The sequence below is a fragment of the Microcaecilia unicolor genome, chromosome 7 (assembly GCF_901765095.1).
Source record: "Microcaecilia unicolor chromosome 7, aMicUni1.1, whole genome shotgun sequence".
Lineage (NCBI taxonomy): Eukaryota > Metazoa > Chordata > Amphibia > Gymnophiona > Siphonopidae > Microcaecilia > Microcaecilia unicolor.
Window position 1 is genome coordinate 302893856 of NC_044037.1, and position 24150 is coordinate 302918005.

The 24150-nt window shown below is 48.1% G+C and overlaps 1 protein-coding gene across 1 annotated transcript in view; it reads left to right on the forward strand.

The window, feature by feature from the left end:
- Positions 1–283: 283 nt before the first annotated feature.
- Positions 284–24150, forward strand: part of CATIP (ciliogenesis associated TTC17 interacting protein) — an 87470-nt gene continuing 63603 nt past the window's right edge. Inside the window, exons 1-3 of the mRNA XM_030209608.1 lie at positions 284–355; positions 9532–9626; positions 20090–20158. Coding sequence (XP_030065468.1) covers positions 348–355; positions 9532–9626; positions 20090–20158 — 172 coding nt within the window. The 5' untranslated portion in view covers positions 284–347. The remainder of the gene's footprint in view (positions 356–9531; positions 9627–20089; positions 20159–24150) is intronic.

Below are 24150 nucleotides of genomic sequence, written 5' to 3' on the forward strand. Positions count from 1 at the left end.
GGGTGAAGGAAACGGCAAGCTCCGCCTACTGGCTTCAAGATAGGCTCAACTTGTCATCTAACCTCCTTGATTTGCACGCATAAAATACAAAAAAACGTCTGGACAGAAAGAGAGGCTAACTAGGAGATGACTACACCTAGAAACGCTATTGGAGCACCAGATTGAGGCTTGGAACTCACCGCGAGACACGCACAAACATTGACGCTGACAAGAGCACGCTGGGCTGTGGGCGGGAATTGTTGTCATGGAGACAGTGGGACGCGTCGCCTGTCTGCCCGGAGGACGTAGCGCGGAAGTAACAAGCCCGAGAAGCAGAGAGAGACCCGGTGGGTGTCAGAACCGGAGCCATGGAAGCGTATGTGCAAACGTTCTTCCCTTAGAACCCCTCCCCTTCTTCTCTCCTCCACTCTTACTTTGACACCAGCATCACCCCTCCCAGAGCTCTTTGCTGAACCCACTTTGATACATAGTATCAAAGATTTAGGAGCACATCAAGGCTGTCCTGGTGGGAAAGAAGCCTTGAGCTTGGCATCCCATGTGGACCTTAGCTTCCAATGGCAGCAATGATTGACTTGTAACCACTGGCCTCCACCTACCCTCCTCTCCTCTTTCCTCCACACATTAATTGATTTGCTTGCTTTATTTTTTTTGTCTATTAGATTGTAAGCTTCTTCTACTAACCTATAAATGTACTCACTCTGCTGCTCCCCAGTATCTCTCCACACTCGTCCTTCCCTACACCCCTTCCCGTGCACTCCGCTCCATGGATAAATCCTTCTTATCTGTTCCCTTCTCCACTACTGCCAACCCCAGACTTCGCTCCTTTTGTCTTGCTGCGCCCTACGCCTGGAATAAACTTCCTGAGCCCCTACGTCGTGCCCCATCCTTGACCATCTTTAAATCTAGATTGAAAACCCACCTCTTTAACATTGCTTTTGACTTGTAACCACTCTCCCCACCTACCCTCCTCTCCTCTTTCCTCTTCACATTAATTGATCTGCTTGCTTTATTTTTGTCTGTTAGATTGTAAGCTCTTTGAGCAGGGACTGTCTTTCTTCTATGTTTGTGTAGCGCTGCGTACGCCTTGTAGCGCTATAGAAATGCTAAATAGTAGTAGTAGTAGTAGTAGTATGTGGACTTGCACATATGATGCTGCTTTGTAGGTCACTCCTGGATCATCTACTGCAGCTCCTTGTGACTCTGGGCAAGTCACTTAACCACTACTACTACTACTACTATTTAGCATTTCTATAGCGCTACAAGGCATACGCAGCGCTGTACAAACATAGAAGAAAGACAGTCCCTGCTCAAAGAGCTTACAATCTAATAGACAAAAAATAAATAAAGTAAGCAAATCAAATCAATTAATGTGAACGGGAAGGAAGAGAGGAGGGGGTAGGTGGAGGCGAGTGGTTACAAGTGGTTACGAGTCAAAAGCAATGTCAAAGAGGTGGGTTTTCAGTCTAGATTTAAAGGTGGCCAAGGATGGGGCAAGACGTAGGGGCTCAGGAAGTTTATTCCAGGCGTAGGGTGCAGCGAGACAGAAGGCGCGAAGTCTGGAGTTGGCAGTAGTGGAGAAGGGAACAGATAAGAAGGATTTATCCATGGAGCGGAGTGCACGGGAAGGGGTGTAGGGAAGGACGAGTGTGGAGAGATACTGGGGAGCAGCAGAGTGAGTACATTTATAGGTTAGTAGAAGAAGTTTGAACAGGATGCGAAAACGGATAGGGAGCCAGTGAAGGGTCTTGAGGAGAGGGGTAGTATGAGTAAAGCGACCCTGGCGGAAGATGAGACGGGCAGCAGAGTTTTGAACTGACTGGAGAGGGGAGAGGTGACTAAGTGGGAGGCCAGCAAGAAGCAGATTGCAGTAGTCTAAACGAGAGGTGACAAGGGTGTGGATGAGGGTTTTGGTAGAGTGCTCGGAAAGAAAGGGGCGGATTTTACGGATGTTGTAAAGAAAGAAACGACAGGTCTTGGCGGTCTGCTGGATATGAGCAGAGAAGGAGAGAGAAGAGTCAAAGATGACCCCAAGGTTTCGAGCTGAGGAGACAGGGAGAATGAGAGAGCCATCAACAGAAATAGAAAATGGGGGGAGCGGGGAGGTGGGTTTGGGGGGGAAAATGAGAAGCTCGGTTTTGGTCATATTTAATTTCAGGTGGCGTTGAGACATCCAGGCAGCAATGTCAGACAAGCACGCTGAAACTTTGGTTTGGATGCAAGGTGAGATATCAGGGGTAGAAAGGTAGATTTGGGAGTCATCAGCATAGAGGTGGTAGGAAAAGCCATGGGATGAGATTAATGAACCAAGGGAAGAAGTGTAGATAGAAAAGAGGAGGGGACCAAGAACAGAACCCTGGGGTACGCCGACAGGCAGAGGGATAGAAGTAGAAGAGGATCCACCAGAGTGAACACTAAAGGTGCGGAGGGAGAGGTAGGAAGAGAACCAGGAAAGGACAGAGCCCTGGAATCCAAGTGAGGACAGGGTATCGAGAAGTATGCTGTGATCGACAGTGTCAAAAGCAGCGGAAAGATCAAGAAGAATGAGGATGGAATATTGACCTCTGGATTTAGCCAGTAATAGGTCATTGGAGACTTTAGTAAGCGCAGTTTCGGTTGAGTGGAGAGGGCGAAAACCAGATTGTAATGGGTCAAGAATAGCATGTGAGGAGAGAAAATCAAGGCAGCGGCGGTGAACAGCACGCTCAAGTAATTTGGAGAGAAAAGGAAGGAGGGAGATGGGTCGGTAATTAGAGGGACAAGTAGGGTCAAGTGAAGGCTTCTTAAGGAGAGGTGTGACCACAGCATGTTTAAAGGCAGCAGGGACAGTCGCAGTGGAAAGTGAGAGGTTGAGAATGTGACAGATAAAAGGAATAAGAGTAGGAGAGATGGCATTAAGAAGGTGGGTGGGAATGGGATCAGAGGAACAGGTGGTACATTTTGAGGAAGAAAGGAGAAGTGTAGTTTCCTCAATAGTAACTTCAGGAAAGGAGGAAAGGGAATGAGGGGAAGGAGAGAGAGGGGAACGGACTAGTGGAGGGAGAGCTGGTGAGGTAGAGAAAGCAAGGTTTATCTTTTGAACCTTGTTGTGAAAGAATTCAGCAAGGGTCTGAGGAGATAGTGAAGGGGGAGTTGGGGGAGGGGGCACCTTGAGGAGAGAGTTCAATGTGGTGAAGAGAAGTCGAGGATTAGAGCCAAGAGAGTTGGTCAGTTGGATATAATAATCCTGTTTGGCACGTAAAAGAGCAGATTGGAAGGAGGTCAGCATGAACTTAAAGTGTAAGAAATCAGCAAGGGCCCGAGATTTCCGCCAGAGGCGTTCGGCGGAGCGGGTACAGGAACGTAGGTAGCGGATATTAGAAGTCAGCCAAGGTTGGGGTTTTGTACGCCTTACAGGGCGGGTCATCAAAGGTGCAAGAGTGTCTAAGGCAGAGGATAGAGTATTGTTGTAAGAAGAAACAGCCTCGTTGACAGACGTGGATGGTGCCACAGTAGAGAGGAGGTTTGAAACATGGGAGGATAGAGATGAAGGGTCAATGTCGTGAAGATTCCTAGATAAATTAGATAGGATAGGACGGGACTGGGAGGGAGGAGATTTAAGTGTGAAAGTTATAAGATGGTGATCAGAGAGGGGAAGATCGGAGGCAAGGAAACTAGAGGGTGAACAGTTGGAGGAGAAGATGAGATCAAGACAGTGACCATTTTGATGAGTGGGGGAGGTGGAGCATAGTTGGAGATTAAAGGACGACGTTAAAGCGAGTAACTTGGAAATATAAGAGTTGGAAGGATCATTAGCAGGAATATTAAAGTCACCAAGGATGAGAGAGGGGGAGGAAGGATCATGGAAGAAGGCAAGCCAGGCATCAAAGTCACTGAGAAAGGATGAAAGGGACTTATCAGGGGGACGATAAATGACCGCTATTCGAAGAGGCAGAGGAGAGAAAAGGCGGATAGAGTGGACTTCAAAGGAGGAAAAATAGTGAGATTGAGGTGGAAGAAGGGGTTGAAATCTGGAGGAGGGAGAGAGAAGTAGTCCAACACCGCCCCCACGGCCAGCAGGGCGAGGAGTATGTGAAAGTAGATAACCGCCATGGCACAGGGCTGCGACTGAAGCAGAGTCATCAGGGCAGAGCCAGGTTTCTGTTATGGCGAGCAGATGGAGGTGACGCGAGATAAAGAGGTCCTGGATATAGGGGAGTTTGTTACAGATAGAGCGGGCATTCCATAGGGCGCAAGAGAAGGGCAGAGAAGAGGAGGGGAGTAGAGGAATAGAGATGAGGTTAGAGAGGTCACGGTGAGATCTGTAGAGTTTGGATAATAGTTGGTGAGGAGGGCCAGGATTGGGATTGATGTCACCAGCTGAGAGTAAGAGAAGGAGTAAAAGAGAGCGGAGGAGAGTAGGAGAGGTGTGGCCACGAAGGCATCGAAGGCGAGAGGTATTTAGGTGGAATGGGGAAGGCAAAATGGAGGGAAGAAAGAGACGGAGATTAAAAGCCAAAAAGGAGGAAGAGGGTAGGAGAGAAGGTGAGGTGATGAAGTCAATGGATGGGAAGTGAGTTCCTGTAGCGGAGAGAGGTAGGGGGTGAGGGAAAAGATTAGGAAGGGACAGAGCTAGGAAGAGAATGTGAATAGGGGCCATAAACGATTAAGGTACTTTAGCAACTGGAAAAAGATTAGATACAAAGAGAAAAATGCCCCGCGCGCCGTTAGGCGCGCGGCACCTAGAGCGGAGGCCCTGAGTGGATCGGGGTGGACCTGGGTGTCACCCCGGAGAAGGCTGTAAGGATATGCAGATGAGCTGCAAGTCCTCCACAGCACCTGAAAGGCAGCCGGTGGTAGAGGTGGGTACCTCTCAGCTGAGGAAAGGCTTACCAGGGGTTAGGCCGAAGCCAGCATTCCTCCCCCTGAGGGTCGCCTGATCCTAGCCAAAAAGCACCTGGGAACTCTGGGCACTTGGAGAGAAGGCCCTGGGAAGGTCGGGGTGGAACTGGAGTCACCCCGGATACAGCTGTGAGGAAATGCAGAAGGGCTGCAAGTCCTCCACAGCACCTGGTGGGAGCGCTGGGCACCTAGAGCGGAGGCCCTGAGTGGATCGGGGTGGACCTGGGTGTCACCCCGGAGAAGGCTGTAAGGATATGCAGATGAGCTGCAAGTCCTCCACAGCACCTGAAAGGCAGCCGGTGGTAGAGGTGGGTACCTCTCAGCTGAGGAAAGGCTTACCAGGGGTTAGGCCGAAGCCAGCATTCCTCCCCCTGAGGGTCGCCTGATCCTAGCCAAAAAGCACCTGGGAACTCTGGGCACTTGGAGAGAAGGCCCTGGGAAGGTCGGGGTGGAACTGGAGTCACCCCGGATACAGCTGTGAGGAAATGCAGAAGGGCTGCAAGTCCTCCACAGCACCTGGTGGGAGCGCTGGGCACCTAGAGCGGAGGCCCTGAGTGGATCGGGGTGGACCTGGGTGTCACCCCGGAGAAGGCTGTAAGGATATGCAGATGAGCTGCAAGTCCTCCACAGCACCTGAAAGGCAGCCGGTGGTAGAGGTGGGTACCTCTCAGCTGAGGAAAGGCTTACCAGGGGTTAGGCCGAAGCCAGCATTCCTCCCCCTGAGGGTCGCCTGATCCTAGCCAAAAAGCACCTGGGAACTCTGGGCACTTGGAGAGAAGGCCCTGGGAAGGTCGGGGTGGAACTGGAGTCACCCCGGATACAGCTGTGAGGAAATGCAGAAGGGCTGCAAGTCCTCCACAGCACCTGGTGGGAGCGCTGGGCACCTAGAGCGGAGGCCCTGAGTGGATCGGGGTGGACCTGGGTGTCACCCCGGAGAAGGCTGTAAGGATATGCAGATGAGCTGCAAGTCCTCCACAGCACCTGAAAGGCAGCCGGTGGTAGAGGTGGGTACCTCTCAGCTGAGGAAAGGCTTACCAGGGGTTAGGCCGAAGCCAGCATTCCTCCCCCTGAGGGTCGCCTGATCCTAGCCAAAAAGCACCTGGGAACTCTGGGCACTTGGAGAGAAGGCCCTGGGAACCCTCCAATGCCCCAGGTACAAAGGAGTAGCCTAGAGGTTAGTGCAGTGGACTTTGATCCAGGGGAACTAGCTTCAATTCCCACTGCAGCTCCTTGTGATTCTGGGCAAGTCACTTAACCTTCCATTGCCCCAGGTACAAATAAGGACCTGTATGTAAACATAGTAACATAGTAACATAGTAAATGACGGCAGAAAAAGACCTGCATGGTCCATCCAGTCTGCCCAACAAGACAAACTCATATGTGCTACTTTTTGTGTGTACCCTACTTTGATTTGTACCTGTCCTCTTCAGGGCACAGACTGTATAAGTCTGCCCAGCACTATCCCCGCCTCCCAACCACCAGCCCCGCCTCCCACCACTGGCTCTGGCACAGACCGTATAAGTCTGCCCAGCACTATCCTCACCTCCCACCACCGGCTGGCTCTGCCACCCAATCTCGGCTAAGCTCCTTAGGATCCATTCCTTCTGAATAGGATTCCTTTATGTTTATCCCACGCGTGTTTGAATTCTGTTACTGTTTTCATTTCCATCACCTCCCGCATGAGGGAATTCCAAGCATCCACTACTCTCTCCGTGAAAAAATACTTCCTGACATTTTTCTTGAGTCTGCCCCCCTTCAATCTCATTTCATGTCCTCTCGTTCTACCGCCTTCGCACCTCCGGAAAAGGTTCGTTTGCGGATTAATACTTTTCAAATATTTGAACGTCTGTATCATATCACCCCTGTTTCTCCTTTCTTTCAGAGTATAAATGTTCAGGTCATCAAGTCTCTCCTCATACGTATTGTAACGCAAATCCCTTACCATTCTTGTAGCTTTTCTTTGCACCGCTTCAATTCTTTTTACATCCTTCGCAAGGTACGGCCTCCAAAACTGAACACAATACTCTAGGTGGGGCCTCACCAACGACTTTTACAGGGGCATCAACACCTCCTTTCTTCTGCTGGTCACACCTCTCTCTATACAGCCTAACCGCTTTGAATGTATTTGCAGAAATCACAGAAAAAAAGTCCCATTCCCTGCCCTATATAATATGTAAACTGCCATGATTGTAACTACAGAAAGGCGATATATCAAGTCCTATCCCCTATCCTATATCCCTCTCATTGGACCTAGAACCACAGTGCTAGACTGTGGTAATAGCAGACACCAGCCTGCATGAGGGGGGAATGCAAAGTCAAAAATCGATGTCTCAAGGATGTTGGTTGGGGGTCAGAAAACAGCCATGTTGGAAGCAAGGGCCGTTTGAAAGACTTTGCAAGCTTTTGAACATTTGATTTGGGACAAGACAAGAGTTTCTCCTACAGTGCCATGACAGTGGCCTATGTCAACTGACAGGGAGCTACAGTGAACACATCAGTGATGACGCAGGAGGCCTTTCTGTTGTTCAGATGGGCCGAGGTCCAGTTGAAGACATTGTCAGCACTTACATTGCAGGGGTCCAGAATGTCCAGGTGGACTTCTTAAGCAGACGTTTCCTGGAACTGGGGGACTAGGAGCTTTCCATCTCATTGTCATTGTTGGGAAATAAGGGTCGACTTCATGTTTCTTTGGTAAGCTTGTGAGGGTTATCCTGTCTTCATCATGTCACTGAATGAACTATGTAGTTACACTCAGAGGCGTAGCCAGACAACAGATTTTGGGTGGGCCTAGGCAAGAATTGGGTGGGCACCAAGTGTTCTCCCCCCCCCCCAAAATAAATTATCTCAGCTGGTGAGAAAACGCTTCTTTCCACCTTGGCAGCAGGCATGCACTGAAAACTGAGCAGGTGCCGGTGTTGTGGAGAGTAGCGTTTTCGTTACCATCAGGGGAAAATCTTCAGCTGGTGGAGCTTGGGATTCCCACCAGTTACCACTAAACATGTGCTACTGTTGGGTGGGCCTGAGCCATAAATGGGTGGGCCCTGGCCCACCCAAGCCCACCTGTGGCTACGCCACTGGTTACACTGGGTTTAAATAGGTGCAAACTCATTGTTACAGCTCAGTGAAAGGGGATTGAGGAATTCTGGCCAAATTTCACACTCTCAAACTTAGGAACTTGACATTCTGCCTTGTGGACATTAAGTTTATGAATATATTGCCCCCAACATAAACTAGTACAGAGGAAAAAAAGCAGAATGACGGTTCAGTAGGTGTTGAACATTCTGTACTCCCTTAATAACCTTACAATAAAGGTACTTAAAAGAAAATTCAGGGGTATTAGAATGATCAAAAAGGACTCAATAGAGACACTGGCTTTTTCACCCATTATCAGATTTGATTTATTTACTTGGTTTACCACTTAATACAATCATAGTGTTAAAGCGGTTTTTGATGTCCCCATGCATACCCCCTACCCACCCCCACCCTATTAGACTGTCACTGAAATGCTTGGACGTCATCTACCACATTTGCTTATTTCCGATCTGAGGAAGAAGGGCAACCTTCGAAAGCTAATCAAGAAATGTATTAAGTTATGTCCAATAAAAAAGGTATCATCTTATTTTCTTTTCCATGTTTTATTTTGTTTGATTTCTATTGATAACCTTTAAGAGTGGACTAACACGGCTACCACACCTCTCTAATTAGGACAGAGAAACAGGACAAATAAGGGATAAGGACAAAGGGTAGCAAGATTCCGGAATCCCAAAGAGTAGCAAGCTTCTGTGCAGAGTCCCAAAGAGTAGCAAGATTCCGGAACACAAATAATAGCAAGATTCCGGAATCCCAAAGACTACTACTACTTATCATTTCTAAAGCGCTGCTAGATGTACGCAGCGCTGTACACTTGAACATGAAGAGACAGTCCCTGCTCGACAGAGCTTACAATCTAATTAGGACAGAAGGGCAACCTTCGAAAGCTGATCAAGAAATGTATTAAGTTATGTCCAATAAAAAAAGGTATCATCTTATTTTCTTTTCCATGTTTTATTTTGTTTGATTTCTATTGATAACCTTTAAGAGTGGACTAACACGGCTACCACACCTCTCTAATTAGGACAGAGAAACAGGACAAATAAGGGATAAGGACAAAGGGTAGCAAGATTCCGGAATCCCAAAGAGTAGCAAGCTTCTGTGCAGAGTCCCAAAGAGTAGCAAGATTCCGGAACACAAATAATAGCAAGATTCCGGAATCCCAAAGACTACTACTACTTATCATTTCTAAAGCGCTGCTAGATGTACGCAGCGCTGTACACTTGAACATGAAGAGACAGTCCCTGCTCGACAGAGCTTACAATCTAATTAGGACAGAAGGGCAACCTTCGAAAGCTGATCAAGAAATGTATTAAGTTATGTCCAATAAAAAAAGGTATCATCTTATTTTCTTTTCCATGTTTTATTTTATTTCTGTTGATAATCTTAGGGCGGAAACCCCACCACAAATGTATACACTTTTCAAATTCCCACTTAGCTGCCACTACCTAAGGCCTCTCCTCCTGTTCACTCCTTCTCTTAACAGTGAATCTTCAGCTCCCTGACATCACATGTGCCGTGAATGTACTCAGCACTGTCTGCTCTTTTTGTATTCTTACTCAGAGGGTCAGAGGAGGAAAGGCTGACAATGGCTGATGAGCTCAATCAATCTCTGCCAGAGAAAGCCAGTGAAGAGTCTGACATACTTTCCAGTAATGGTAAGTATCACCTATTTCTGTTTAATATTTCCAGCTACTGTCTCCTATTATGCCAACACTGAGAATATAGTTTATTAAAAATTTGCTAAACCAGCTGACAGAACTAAGTGGGGTACAGGCTATAAAAGAAAGGAAAAGAAGTCCATTTTTCAAAAGAAAAGGGACAGATACATTAAAACAAAAGATAAAAGAGAGAATGCTGAAAGATAAAGAAATGCAAAGTGATGCACTTAGGGAATAGAAATCCACGGGAGACGTATGTGTTAGGCGGGGAGAGTCTGATAGGCACGGACGGGGAGAGGGATCTTGGGGTGATAGTATCTGAGGATCTGAAGGCGACGAAACAGTGTGACAAGGCGGTGGCCGTAGCTAGAAGGTTGTTAGGCTGTATAGAGAGAGGTGTGACCAGCAGAAGAAAGGGGGTGTTGATGCCCCTGTATAAGTCGTTGATGAGGCCCCACCTGGAGTATTGTGTTCAGTTTCGGAGGCCGTATCTTGTTAAGGATGTAAAAAGAATTGAAGCGGTGCAAAGAAAAGCTACGAGAATGGTATGGGATTTGCGTTACAAGACGTATGAGGAGAGACTTGCTGAACTAAACATGTATACCCTGGAGGAAAGGAGAAACAGGGGTGATATGATACAGACGTTCAAATATTCGAAAGGTATTAATCCGCAAACGAACCTTTTCTGGAGATACAAAGGCGGTAGAACGAGAGGAAATGAAATGAGATTGAAGGGGGGCAGACTCAAGAAAAATGTCAGGAAGTATTTCTTCACGGAGAGAGTGGTGGATGCTTGGAATGCCCTCCCGCGGGAGGTGGTGGAGATGAAAACGGTAACAGAATTCAAACATGCCTGGGATAAACATAAAGGAATCCTCTGCAGAAGGAAGGGATCCTCAGGAGCTTAGCCTAGAATGGGTGGCAGAGCTGGTGGTTGGGAGGCGGGGCTAGTGCTGGGCAGACTTAAACGGTCTGTGCCGGGGCTGGTGGTTGGGAGGCGGGACTAGTGCTGGGCAGACTTATACGGTCTGTGGCAGAGCTGGTGGTGGGAGGCAGGGATAGTGCTGGGCAGACTTATACAGTCTGTGCCAGAGCCAGTGGTGGGAGGCAGGACTGGAGGTTGGGAGGCAGGGATAGTGCTGGGCAGACTTATACGGTCTGTGCCAGAGCCGGTGGTTGGGAGGCGGGGCTGGTGGTTGGGAGGCGGGGATAGTGCTGGGCAGACTTATATGGTCTGTGCCAGAGCCAGTGGTGGGAGGCAGGGATAGTACTGGGCAGACTTATACGGTCTGTGCCAGAGCCGGTGGTGGGAGGCAGGACTGGAGGTTGGGAGGCAGGGATAGTGCTGGGCAGACTTATACGGTCTGTGCCGGAGCCGGTGGTTGGGAGGCAGGGCTGGTGGTTGGGAGGCGGGGATAGTGCTGGGCAGACTTATACGGTCTGTGCCAGAGCCGGTGTTGGGAGGCGGGGATAGTGCTGGGCAGACTTATACAGTCTGTGCCAGAGCCGGTGGTGGGAGGCGGGGATAGTGCTGGGCAGACTTATACGGTCTGTGCCAGAGCCGGTGGTGGGAGGCGGGGTTGGGGGCGGGGATAGTGCTGGGCAGACTTATACGGTCTGTGCCAGAGACGGTGTTTGGGAGACGGGGCTGGTGGTTGGGAGGCGAGGATAGTGCTGGGCAGACTTATACCGCTGTCTACCACTGGAACTCACTGCCCACCCATGTCCTCTCCCATCTTGCTCACTACTGCAATACCCTACTCACCCCCGTCCCTCACCACCTCACCATCTCTCCTGTCCCCCTCCTCCTTCCTAGCTCTCAACCTTCAACACTTCCTTCCTGCCATTAACCCATCCCCATTCCTCCTAAGCGCATCCCGTCTTCGTCGCCTTCGTCGCCCTACCTCCCCCACCCTCCTCCGCACTCTCTTGCTCCTCCTCCTGCTATCCGCAGGAGACATCAATCCCAATCCAGGTCCCCCACACCTGTCCTCGTCCTATCCATGCAAACGTTTCCGGGATGTCTCCAATCTCATATCTATTCCCCTCCTCCCCCCCTCTTCCCTCCCCTTCTCATGTGCACTGTGGAATGCCCACTCGGTCTGCAACAAACTTCCCTTCACCCACGATCTCTTCATCTCTCATTCCCTTCACCTGCTTGCCCTAACTGAAACCTGGCTCTCCCCTGACGACTCTGCCTCAGTTGCGGCTCTATGCCATGGAGGCTATCTCTTCTCCCATACTCCCCGCCTAGTTGGCCGTGGAGGAGGCGTCGGGTTACTACTCTCGCCCTCCTGTAGCTTCCAACCCCTCCTCCTACCACAGTCTCACTGCTTCTCATCCTTTGAAGTCCACTCCATCCGTCTATTCTACCCGTTGCCACTCAGAGTGGCAGTCATTTACCGCCCCCCTGATAAATCCCTCCCTTCCTTCCTCACCGACTTCGATGCCTGGCTTTCTGTTTTTCTTGAACCCTCATCTCCATCCCTCATTCTCGGAGACTTCAACATACACGTTGATGACCTGTCCAACTCTCACGCTTCTCAGTTCCTCACTCTAACATCCTCCTTCAACCTCCAGCTATGTTCCACCACCCCTACTCACCGTGATGGCCATTGCCTTGACCTCGTCCTCTCCTCTTCCGGCTCACCCTCCAATTTCCACACCTCAGCTCTTCCTGTCTCTGATCATCACCTGATCACCTTCACACTTCTTCACCCTCCCCTCAGCTCCGCCCAACATTAACCACTACTTCCAGGAATCTCCAGATTATTGACCCTCCCACCTTATCATCTAGTATTTCTAATCTCCTCCCCTCCATCATGTCCTCCGAGTCTGTTGACGAGGCTGTCTCCGCTTACAATGCCACTCTCTCCTCTGCTCTGGACACCCTTGCACCATCCACCTCCCGTCCCACAAGGCGTACTAATCCCCAGCCCTGGCTGACCCCTTGCATCCGTTACCTTCGCTCCTGCGCCCGATCTGCTGAACGCCTCTGGAGGAAATCTCGCACCCATTCAGATTTCCTTCACTACAAATTCATGCTATCCTCCTTCCAGTCCTCACTATTCCTTGCCAAACAGGACTATTACACCCAATTGACTAATTCTCTCAGCTCTAACCCTCGTCGTCTCTTCGCCACCCTTAACTCCCTCCTCAAAGTGCCCTCCGCTCCCACCCCCCCGTCACTCTCTCCTCAATCACTGGCTGACTACTTCCGCGACAAGGTGCAAAAGATCAACCTTGAGTTCACTACCAAGCCACCTCCTCCTCTTCACCCTTCAACCCTCTCCCTCAACCAACCAACCCAGACCTCCTTCTCCTCCTTTCCTGATATCTCCGAGGAGGAAACCGCCCGCCTTCTTTCCTCCTCAAAATGCACCACTTGTTCCTCTGATCCCATCCCCACCAACTTACTTAACACCATCTCTCCTACTATCACCCCCTCCATCTGTCATATCCTCAACCTCTCTCTCTCCACTGCAACTGTCCCCGACACCTTCAAGCATGCTGTAGTCACGCCACTCCTCAAAAAACCAACACTAGACCCTACCTGTCCCTCCAACTACCGCCCCATCTCCCTCCTACCCTTCCTCTCCAAGACACTTGAGCGCGCAGTCCACAGCCGCTGCCTTGATTTTCTCTCCTCTCATGCCATCCTTGATCCGCTTCAATCCGGTTTTCGCCCTCTTCACTCGACAGAAACAGCACTTTCTAAAGTCTGTAATGACCTGTTCCTTGCCAAATCCAGAGGCCACTACTCCATCCTCATCCTCCTGGATCTATCCGCCGCTTTTGACACTGTCAATCATGACTTACTTCTTGCCACACTGTCCTCATTTGGGTTCCAGGGCTCTGTCCTCTCCTGGTTCTCCTCCTATCTCTCCCACCGCACCTTCAAAGTTCACTCTCATGGATCTTCCTCCACCCCCATCCCCTTATCTGTTGGTGTTCCCCAGGGATCGGTCCTTGGACCCCTTCTCTTCTCAATCTACACCTCTTCCCTGGGCTCCCTGATCTCATCTCATGGTTTCCAGTATCATCTCTATGCTGATGACACCCAACTGTATCTCTCCACACCAGACATCACCGCGGAGACCCAGGCAAAGGTATCGGCCTGCTTATCCGACATTGCTGCCTGGATGTCCAACCGCCACCTGAAACTGAACATGTCCAAGACCGAGCTTATCGTCTTTCCACCAAAACCCACTTCTCCTCTTCCTCCACTTTCTATCTCAGTTGATAACACCCTCATCCTCCCCGTCTCATCTGCCCGCAACCTCGGAGTCATCTTTGACTCCTCTCTCTCCTTCTCTGCGCATATCCAGCAGATAGCCAAGACCTGTCGCTTCTTCCTCTTTAACATCAGCAAAATTCGCCCTTTCCTCTCTGAACACACCACCCGAACTCTTGTCCATGCTCTCATTACCTCTCGCCTGGACTACTGCAACTTACTCCTCACCGGCCTCCCACTTAGCCATCTATCCCCCCTTCAGTCTGTTCAGAACTCTGCTGCACGTCTCATATTCCGCCAGAACCGATATACTCATATCACCCCTCTCCTCAGGTCACTTCACTGGCTTCCGATCAGATACCGCATTCAATTCAAGCTTCTCCTTCTTACCTACAAATGCACTCAGTCTGCTGCCCCTCACTACCTCTCTACCCTCATCTCCCCTTACGTTCCCGCCCGTAACCTCCGTTCACAGGATAAATCCCTCCTCTCAGTACCCTTCTCCACCACCGCCAACTCCAGGCTCCGCTCATTCTGCCTCGCCTCACCCTATGCTTGGAACAACCTTCCTGAACCCTTACGCCAAGCCCCCTCCCTGCCCGTCTTCAAGTCTTTGCTTAAAGCCCACCTCTTCAATGCTGCGTTCGGCACCTAACCCTTACCGTTCAGTGAATCCAAACTGCCCCAATTTGACTGCCCCTATCGGACCGACCGTTCACTTGTCTATTAGATTGTAAGCTCTTTGAGCAGGGACTGTCTCTCTTTGTTAAATTGTACAGCGCTGCGTAACCCTAGTAGCGCTCTAGAAATGTTAAGTAGTAGTAGTAGTAGTAGTATACGGTCTGTGCCCTGAAGAGCACAGGTACAAATCAAAGTAGGGTATACACAAAAAGTAGCACACATGAGTTGTCTTGTTGGGCAGACTGGATGGACCGTGCAGGTCTTTTTTTCTGCCGTCATCTACTATATGTTACTATAACAAAGGAAGGGACATAAAAGAACAAAGCAAGCTGCTTGCCAGCTCAATCATTCAGAACTCCATAGACTTGCTGGAACAGCCAAGTTTTCAATTGTGATTTAAAGTTCTTAAATTCGAGACTACAGCGAACATGCAATGGTAGACCATTCCAGATGTAAGGTGCCAGAAAGAAAAAAGTAATTAAGTCAACTCATAATGTGCAAATCCTTGGTCCTGGTCACAGCTCTGTCATTGCAGCTCATCTCTGCCTTGCATTACTACTGCTACTACTACTACTTAACATTTCTAGAGCGCTACTAGGGTTACGCAGCGCTGTACAGTTTAATAAAGAAGGACAGTCCCTGCTCAAAGGAGCTTACAATCTAAAGGACGGAATGTCAAGTTTGTGCAGTCTAGATTCCTGAATAGAGGTATGGTGGTTAGGTGCCGAAGGTGACATTGAAGAGGTGGGCTTTGAGCAAGGATTTGAAGATGGGCAGGGAGGGGGCCTGGCGAATGGGTTGCTGCAAATAGTCCAGAGTTACACCCTAAATTGGAATCAAATTCTTCCAAACTGTCCACCAAAAATGTCAAATTTTAGATTGCGGCACCAGGCCATACTTGCAGAGGAACTCTCCATCCTTCTACAAGCCTACGGAGTCAAGCCTGTACCACCAGGAGAAGAAGGGAGGGGATTCTATTCCAAGTACTCCATTACCAGTATTGCATCCTGCCTTTTGGCCTTGCATCCACTCACCGAGAATTCTTGCCATACTCACAAAGTGTCTATGCAGACTAAGGGTGCATGTGTTTCCCTACCTGGATGACTGACTGGTCAAGAGCACATCCAAAAAAGGAACTCGGGATTCTGTGTGGAAAACCATTCGAGTGTTGGAGCTACTAGAGTTCATCATAAACTGCCCCTTCCCATCTTCTTTCCTCTCAACAGTTGGAGTTCATAGGAGCCCTGCTAGACAGGGTTCAAGCCAGGGCCTTCCTCCCAAAACCAAGGGCTGAGACCTTAAGAGCCCATCACCCTTCAGGTTTGGCAAAACCAGCAGGTTTCAGCTTGGCAGATGTTTTGGTTGTTAAGCCACATGGTCTCCACTGCGCATGTGGCACCCATGGCACCTCCAGTTGAGAGAGGCTCATTGGACCCTAGCTTTCCAGTGGTGTTGGGCTTCTGAGAATCTAGTGGATCGTGTTTCAGTCACTCCCGCTCTGTTGGAATCGCTCTTGTGGTGAATGATTCAGTCCAATCTGAGCTTTGGACTTCCATTCCAAATTCCTCCTCCACAAGATGATGACAACAGATGCATCCAACCTGGGCTGGGGAGCCCATGCAGATGGGCTTCACACTCAGGGTCTGTGGTTCACTCAGGAAACTTCCCTTCATATAAATCTCCTGGAGTTATGAGCCATTTAGAACACTCTAAGGGCTTTCAGAGGTCATCTGTCCAATCATATAATTCTTGATCAAATGACAGATTGTGGTATATTACCTCAGGAAGCAGAGAAGCAAAAGTTCATATTTCTTGTGTCAGGAGGTGGTCAGGTTGTGGCGATGGACCACTGCTCAATGCATGGTGCTCAGAGCCACATACCTGGCAGGAAATGACAACAGCCTGGCAGACAGACTGAAAAGAGTAATGCAACCCATGAGTGGTTTCTGAACAAAATCTTCCAAGTGTGGAGCAACTGCTCGGTAGATCTTTTTGCCACTTGCTTTAACAACAAAGTCTCTCAGTTTTGCTCAAGGATAAGGTCACATGGCAGATTAGAATCGGATGCCTTCCTCCTTTTGTGGGAAGGGTGGTCTGTATGCATATCCTCCAATACCTCCTGTGAGGAATACTTTGCTGAAATTCAAGCAGGACTGGGAAACCTGTCATGTTCCCTGCTTGCGCAGGATATGGGCATCTGAGGAGAATGGTGGCCATCTTGGATTTGGGCATATCCAGGAGACGGCGGCCATCTCAGAGGTGGGCGTCTTAGGATGGGGCGGCCATCTTGGTGTTGGGCAGCCGCAGGAAGGAAGTCCATGTTTGGGCTTGAGGGCGTCTTCGCTTGGGGCAGCCATCTTGAAGACAGCTGTGCATGTTTGGGCCTAATTCCTGCACTATTTAAAGCCATGCCACCAGTCCTCCCACGCTTCGGCTTCTATTCAGTTCTCTGGGTAGTTGCAGTGCTTTTGGTTTTGCTTCTGTTTGCTGTCTGGTATTGACCTTTGCCTGATCCTGGATTTTGCTTCTGTTTGCTGCCTGGTATTGACCTTCGCCTGATTCTAGACTTGCTTCTGTTTGCTGCCTGGTATTGACCTTCGCCTGATTCTAGACTTGCTTCTGTTTGCTGCCTGGTATTGACCTCTGCCAGATCCTAGAGTTTCTACCGTCTGCTGCCTGGTACTGACCACTGCCTGATCCTGGTTCTTCTTCTGTTTGCTGCCTGGTATTGACCTTTGCCTGATCCTGGATTTTCTACTGTCTGCTGCCTGGGGTTGACCACTGTTTGCTCCTGGTCCTTCTTTGCCCGCTGCCTGGCTGTGCCCCGTGGACTTTGTTCTGGACTTAGTTCTTCCTGCTGTTGGCTTCCCGCACCTGGGGGCTCAACCCCTGGGGAACGGAGGGAGACACAGGGGGAACTCGGGGTTGGCCGACAGCTCGGTGGGGTTTCTTCCTCCATCGGGCACAAAGGCTCACAACTCCACTTGGTGTGCCTGACAGAACCATGATTCTTATTGTACTATATTGACTGAGGAAGATCTAGTTCCTTCTACTTCTGTAGTTAGAATTCAAAGATCCATGGAGATTGGACTGCTTCCCCAGAATAAGGGATCTCTCTTGTATCTCAGCCTCCAAACCCTGGCCCTCACATCTTGGATGCTGAGAGGGTAGAGTTGGCATCTCTTCAGCTGTATAAGGGAGTTCCCAGAGTTCTGCTTGCTTCCAGAAAAGATTCCACAAAGAAGTCATATCATTTTAAATGGAAGAGGTTTGCCATCTGGTATGAGGGCAGGGCTCAAGATCCTTTTAACTGCCTTACCCAAAACTGCTTGAGTACCTTCTACACCTTTCTGAGTCTGGACTCAAAACCAATTCTGCAAGGGTTCACCACTAGTTGTTCAATTCATGAGAGGTTTTCTTCTTAGAAAACCTCCAATCAAACCTCCCACTGTGTTGTGGGGCCTCTGGTGAAAGCTCCTTTTGAGCCGCTTGATGCTTGCCTCCTGAAGTTTTTGACCTAGAAGGTTTTATTTCTGGTGGTAGTCGCTTCAGGCCCTAGTAGTTGATCCACCTTACACGAAGTTTCATCATAATAGAGTGGTTCTTCGCCCGCATCCTAAGTTCCTTCCAAAGGTGTTTAGCATATCTGAGTTAAAAAAAAAGGTTTGCTCAGGTTCCTGGAGGAAATATCCATAGTCTACTATTGAGATAGACATGGGGGAAGCCACTGCTTGCCCTGGGTTTGGTAGCATGGAGTTTTGCTACTCTTTGGAATTCTGTCAAGTACTTGCAACCTGGATTGGCCACTATATACTGGGCTAGATGAACCATTGGTCTGATCCAGTATGGTTATTCTTATGTTCTTATGTGGTGCTGGATTTCCACCTTAACCAGTCAATTATTCTACTAACATTTTCCCAAAGCCTCATGCCCATCCTGCTAAAAGCATTCTGCATACCTTGGACTGCATATGAGCTTTAGTCTTCTATCTAGAGCGTACTAAAGCCCATGGATAGTCCACCCAGATTTTTGTTTCTTTTGATCCAAACAGAATGGAGGCAGCCATTAGTAAACACACCTTGTCTAACTGGCTAGCAGATTGCATTTCCTTTGCTTATGCTCAGGCTGGGCTGACTCGAAGGCCATGTCTTGACTGTGTTGGTAAGCCACTTGAGATCAGCCTCCATTGAGGAGATTTGCAAAACTACAACATTGTCTTCTGTCCACACCTTCACATCTCACTACTGCCTACAGCAAGATTCTCAACATGACAGTTGGTTCGATCATACAGTTCTGCAAAGTTTGTTTGGGGTCTAGAATCCAACTCTACCCTCTTAGACCCATTTTTCTTCTGTTCCAGGCTGCGCTTTCACAACAAAGCCGTATATAAGTTTAGGTTGATTGTTTTTTTTGATTGGTCTTGCTCTTGCAAGTCACTATTGACCCTTGGTTGTTGTTTTTGGTAAGCCTTGTAGCTAGAGATTCCCATATATACAATGTCTTGCTTGTCCTCGGAGAAAGCGAAGTTACCTTTAGCATGTGTTCTCTGAGGTCAACAGGACATGTTTTGTTTTCTCATATCTCCTCCCTCCTCCCCTAGGATTTGCATTTTGTGTGCTTTATTACTGGTTTTGAGCGCAATCTACTAGCTGGTCCCACACGCTCACATTGGGCGGGAAGCCACCTGCACACATGTGGTACGGTGCCGCCAAAGGCTTTGAGATTTTTCCTTGAGTGTTGGGCTGTGTCAATGCCAGGGCTCCATTGGATGACGTCACACGTATGTGAGACTACATGTCCTTCTGTCCTTGGAGAGCACCTGCTACAAGTGAGTAACTTTGCTGTACTTGGATTACCTGCTTATATATTTTGGTCTCTACAAGTTGTCCAGAACTCTGCAGTTTGCTTACTTACACACTACTAATTTTGGTCATATTACACCTATTTTTGCATCTTTACATTCAGTTGGCCCTACATACATCTGGAGTGGGAGGGAGGGGGGTCGAGGGAAGGAGGAGGGAGCAGGGATTCAGAGTAGCAGAAGGCATAACCTGTTGCGGATCTTGTCTGATATTCAGCTGGGGCCCACATAAATGTCTTATATGAGTCCTGGCTAAATATCAACTGGGACCTGCATAAGCCCCGGTAGCTTCCTTAACCAAATTTAGCCCCAGATATTGAATACCGGTGCTTGAATATCCGGGGCTGATTCTACCCATGGTAGTCAGCATTTAAAATATCAGCTGGCCGCTTTTTACTTCTTGGGAACCCCCGGCCTGCACAGAATATACCCCCTACCACTTGTTGGAGACTGAGAACATACTGGTAGGCTTGAGGCTGCACAGAATATTAGATAGAGTGATGTAATAATCCAGTAGTTCTTAGTCTCTACACACTGGAAGGAGAGCATATTATACCCAAGTATCTGGAGGGAGAATGAGGAAGAGCTGGTTTATGCATCGTCTGAAACACAAACAGTACTTTTAAAATAAGTACAATAACGTTCTAATCAATATTACTCTTCTTTCTTATAATCGATGATCAGAGGAGAAAACAGAGACAATGGCTGAAGAACCCAAGACATCAGATGAACAGAACGCCAGTGAGGAGGCTGGTAAGTGGTCCTAAACTTTGTTCAATATTTACTGTCAATACCTCATATAATTCCAGCACTGAAACCAACGTGTGACTCTGCTAATGCATCGAAACACAGAAAATGATAGCAGATAAAGACCACAATTCAAAGGAAGGGACCAATTGGATCAATATGACACTTGCTTTGTAACATTGTGGTTGTTTTAACACAGCAGCTGTGTTTTGGTACTATGATGTTTTCTAAACCCTATTTGATGTGGTTGGAATACATTAAATTTATCTATAAAGTCAGTGGGGCTGATATTAAGCTGGTGGGAGGTATCCTGTATAAGTGTCATTCTTACTACTGGGCCATTTCATACTGGGCCATTTCCGGTGACCGGCATTGAATTTCCAGTTTCATGTTTGGCCGCTGGAACTTAGCCAGTTAAGCCGATATTCAGCGCTAACCAGTTAATTTCCAACAGTTAAAGATAGAACTGCTATTTACGCAATTAACCCGATGCTGAATATCGGCGCTAACCGGCTATAAGCCACCAAGCACTAACCGCAATTTATGGATCGTCCTGGAAAGAGAAGATGGAACCTGTATCCACACGGGGGTTATCTACAGACCTCCTGCACAAACGGAGAAGTTAGACAAGGATCTGATAGAAGATATTCAAAAGATTGGTATGAAAGGGGAGGTGCTACTGTTGGGAGATTTCAATTTGTCTGACGTGGATTGGAACGTCCCGTCTGCGGAATCGGAAAGAAGTAGGGAGATTGTGGATGTCTGTCAAAGTGCCTTGCTCAGACAAATGATGACGGAACCCACGAGGGAAGGGTCGATGCTGGATCTAGTGCTCACTAATAGAGGTAGTGTTTCCGATATCCGGGTGGGTGCCCACCTATGTAATGGTGATCATCACACCATATGGCTTGATATAAGGAAGATGGCGGAGTGCGGACATACTGATCTTGATAAAATGGGGGAATACCTGAAGACGGAGCTGTTGGCGTGGGAAGGCATAGGAGAAGTGGAAAAACAGTGGTCCAAGCTAAAGGCTGCTATAAATATGGTGACTGATATTTTTGTGAGGAAAGTAAACAAAAACAAGAGAAGCAGGAAGCCTATATGGTTCTCCAAACAAGTACTTGAAAAAAGGGATTAGACGGTTTCCTAAAGAACAAGTCCATAAACCACTACTAAATGGACTTGGGGAAAAATCCACAATTCCAGGAATAACATGTATAGAATGTTTGTACGTTTGGGAAGCTTGCCAGGTGCCCTTGGCCTGGATTGGCCGCTGTCGTGGACAGGATGCTGGGCTCGATGGACCCTTGGTCTTTTCCCAGTGTGGCATTACTTATGTACTTAGGTACTAAATAAGAGCAAAAAAGGCTTTGTTCAAGAAATACTTGCTTATTTCCGATCTGACGAAGAAGGTCAACCTTCGAAAGCTAATCAAGAAATGTATTAAGTTATGTCCATTAAAAAAGGTATCATCTTATTTTCTTTTCTATGTTTTATTTTGTTTGATTTCTATTGATAACCTTCAAGAAATACAAAATGACGCAACAAGAGAGTAGGATTGCGTGGCCAGTATTCTCAGTGGAGGAGGGTAGTTAGTGGGGTCCCGCAGGGGTCTGTGCTGGGTCCGTTGCTTTTTAATGTATTTATAAATGACCTAGAGATGGGAATAACTAGTGAGGTAATTAAATTCGCCGATGACACAAAATTATTCAGGGTCGTCAAGTCGCAGGAGGAATGTGAACGATTACAGGAGGACCTTGCGAGACTGGGAGAATGGGCGTGCAAGTGGCAGATGAAGTTCAATGTTGACAAGTGCAAAGTGATGCATGTGGGTAAGAGGAACCCGAATTATAGCTACGTCTTGCAAGGTTCCGCGTTAGGAGTTACGGATCAAGAAAGGGATCTGGGTGTCGTCGTCGATGATACGCTGAAACCTTCTGCTCAGTGTGCTGCTGCGGCTAGGAAAGCGAATAGAATGTTGGGTGTTATTAGGAAGGGTATGGAGTCCAGGTGTGCGGATGTTATAATGCCGTTGTATCGCTCCATGGTGCGACCGCACCTGGAGTATTGTGTTCAGTACTGGTCTCCGTATCTCAAAAAAGATATAGTAGAATTGGAAAAGGTACAGCGAAGGGCGACGAAAATGATAGTGGGGATGGGACGACTTTCCTATGAAGAGAGGCTGAGAAGGCTAGGGCTTTTCAGCTTGGAGAAGAGACGGCTGAGGGGAGATATGATAGAAGTGTATAAAATAATGAGTGGAATGGATCGGGTGGATGTGAAGCGACTGTTCACGCTATCCAAAAATACTAGGACTAGAGGGCATGAGTTGAAGCTACAGTGTGGTAAATTTAAAACGAATCGGAGAAAATTTTTCTTCACCCAACGTGTAATTAGACTCTGGAATTCATTGCCGGAGAACGTGGTACGGGCGGTTAGCTTGACGGAGTTTAAAAAGGGGTTAGATAGATTCCTAAAGGACAAGTCCATAGACCGCTATTAAATGGACTGGAAAAATTCCTCATTTTTAGGTATAACTTGTCTGGAATGTTTTTACGTTTGGGGAGCGTGCCAGGTGCCCTTGACCTGGATTGGCCACTGTCGGTGACAGGATGCTGGGCTAGATGGACCTTTGGTCTTTCCCAGTATGGCACTACTTATGTACTTATGTACTTATAAGAGGATCACGGAAAAGATTATTGGATTAAACTCAAAGAAGTGAAGAGGGAAATACAGCTAGCGAAACCGCGAGCCAAAGAAAAAATGGCTAAAGATGTAAAGAGAGGTGACAAGGCCTTTTTCAGATATATTGGAGAAAGGAGAAGAGATAGGAATGGAATTGTGAAACTGAAAGATAATGAGAATGGCTAGAGTGATGAAGATAAAGCGAATGTGCTAAACAATTATTTCTCTTCAGTGTTCACGGAGGAAAATCCTGGAGAAGGACCGCGGTTGGCTGCCGAGGGAACGTCTGGGAATGGAGTGGATACTGCGCCGTTTATGGAAGAAAGAGTTTATAAACAGCTGGAGAATCTAAAGGTGAACAAAGCTATGGGGCCGGATGGGATACATCCCAAGATACTGAAGGAGCCCAGAGAGGTCCAGGTGGGACCTCTTAAAGATTTATTTAACAGATCTTTACAGACGGGAGAGGTTCTGCGAGATAGGAGACGAGTGGATGTGGTCCCTCTTCACAAAAGTGGAGACAGGGAAGAAGTGGGAAACTACAGACCGGTAAGTCTCACGTCGGTGGTAGGAAAAATAATGGAGTCACTGCTGAAAGAAAGGATAGTTAACTTTCTAGAAACCGACGGGTTACAGGACCCGAGGCAACATGGCTTTACCAAAGGAAAATCTTGCCAAACGAATCTTATTGACTTTTTTGACTGGGTGACAAAAGAACTGGATGAAGGACGTGTGCTAGATGTAATCTACTTGGATTTCAGCAAAGCCTTTGAAACGGTCCCCCACAGAAGACTCGTGAATAAGCTGAAAGGATTGAACTTAGGACCGAAAGTGGTGAACTGGATAAGAAACTGGTTGACCGACAGGTGGCAGAGGGTGGTGGTAAATGGAATCCGCTCGGAGGAAAGGAAGGTGAGCAGTGGAGTTCCTCAGGGGTCGGTGCTGGGGCCTATTCTGTTTAATATATTTGTGGGAGATATTGCTGAAGGGTTGGAAGGAAAGGTGTGCCTTTTTGTGGATGACACGAAAATAGCCAATAGAGGGGATACCCTGGAGGGCGTAGAAATGATGAGAAGGGATCTCCGAACGTTAGAAGAATGGTCGAGGGTCTGGCAGTTAAAATTTAATATGCAGTGAGTATCCTTACTGTGTGTTTTATTATTAATTTTTTTTACCTTTACCAACAGTGCTCAGTAATCACATATTACTCCGGTCTGATGTGGTCAGTAATATGTTATACCCCACATCATTGCACAGCATCCTTCCCTACCTCCTTTCAAGCTCAATTCTAATTTTTTGTACCTAAATGT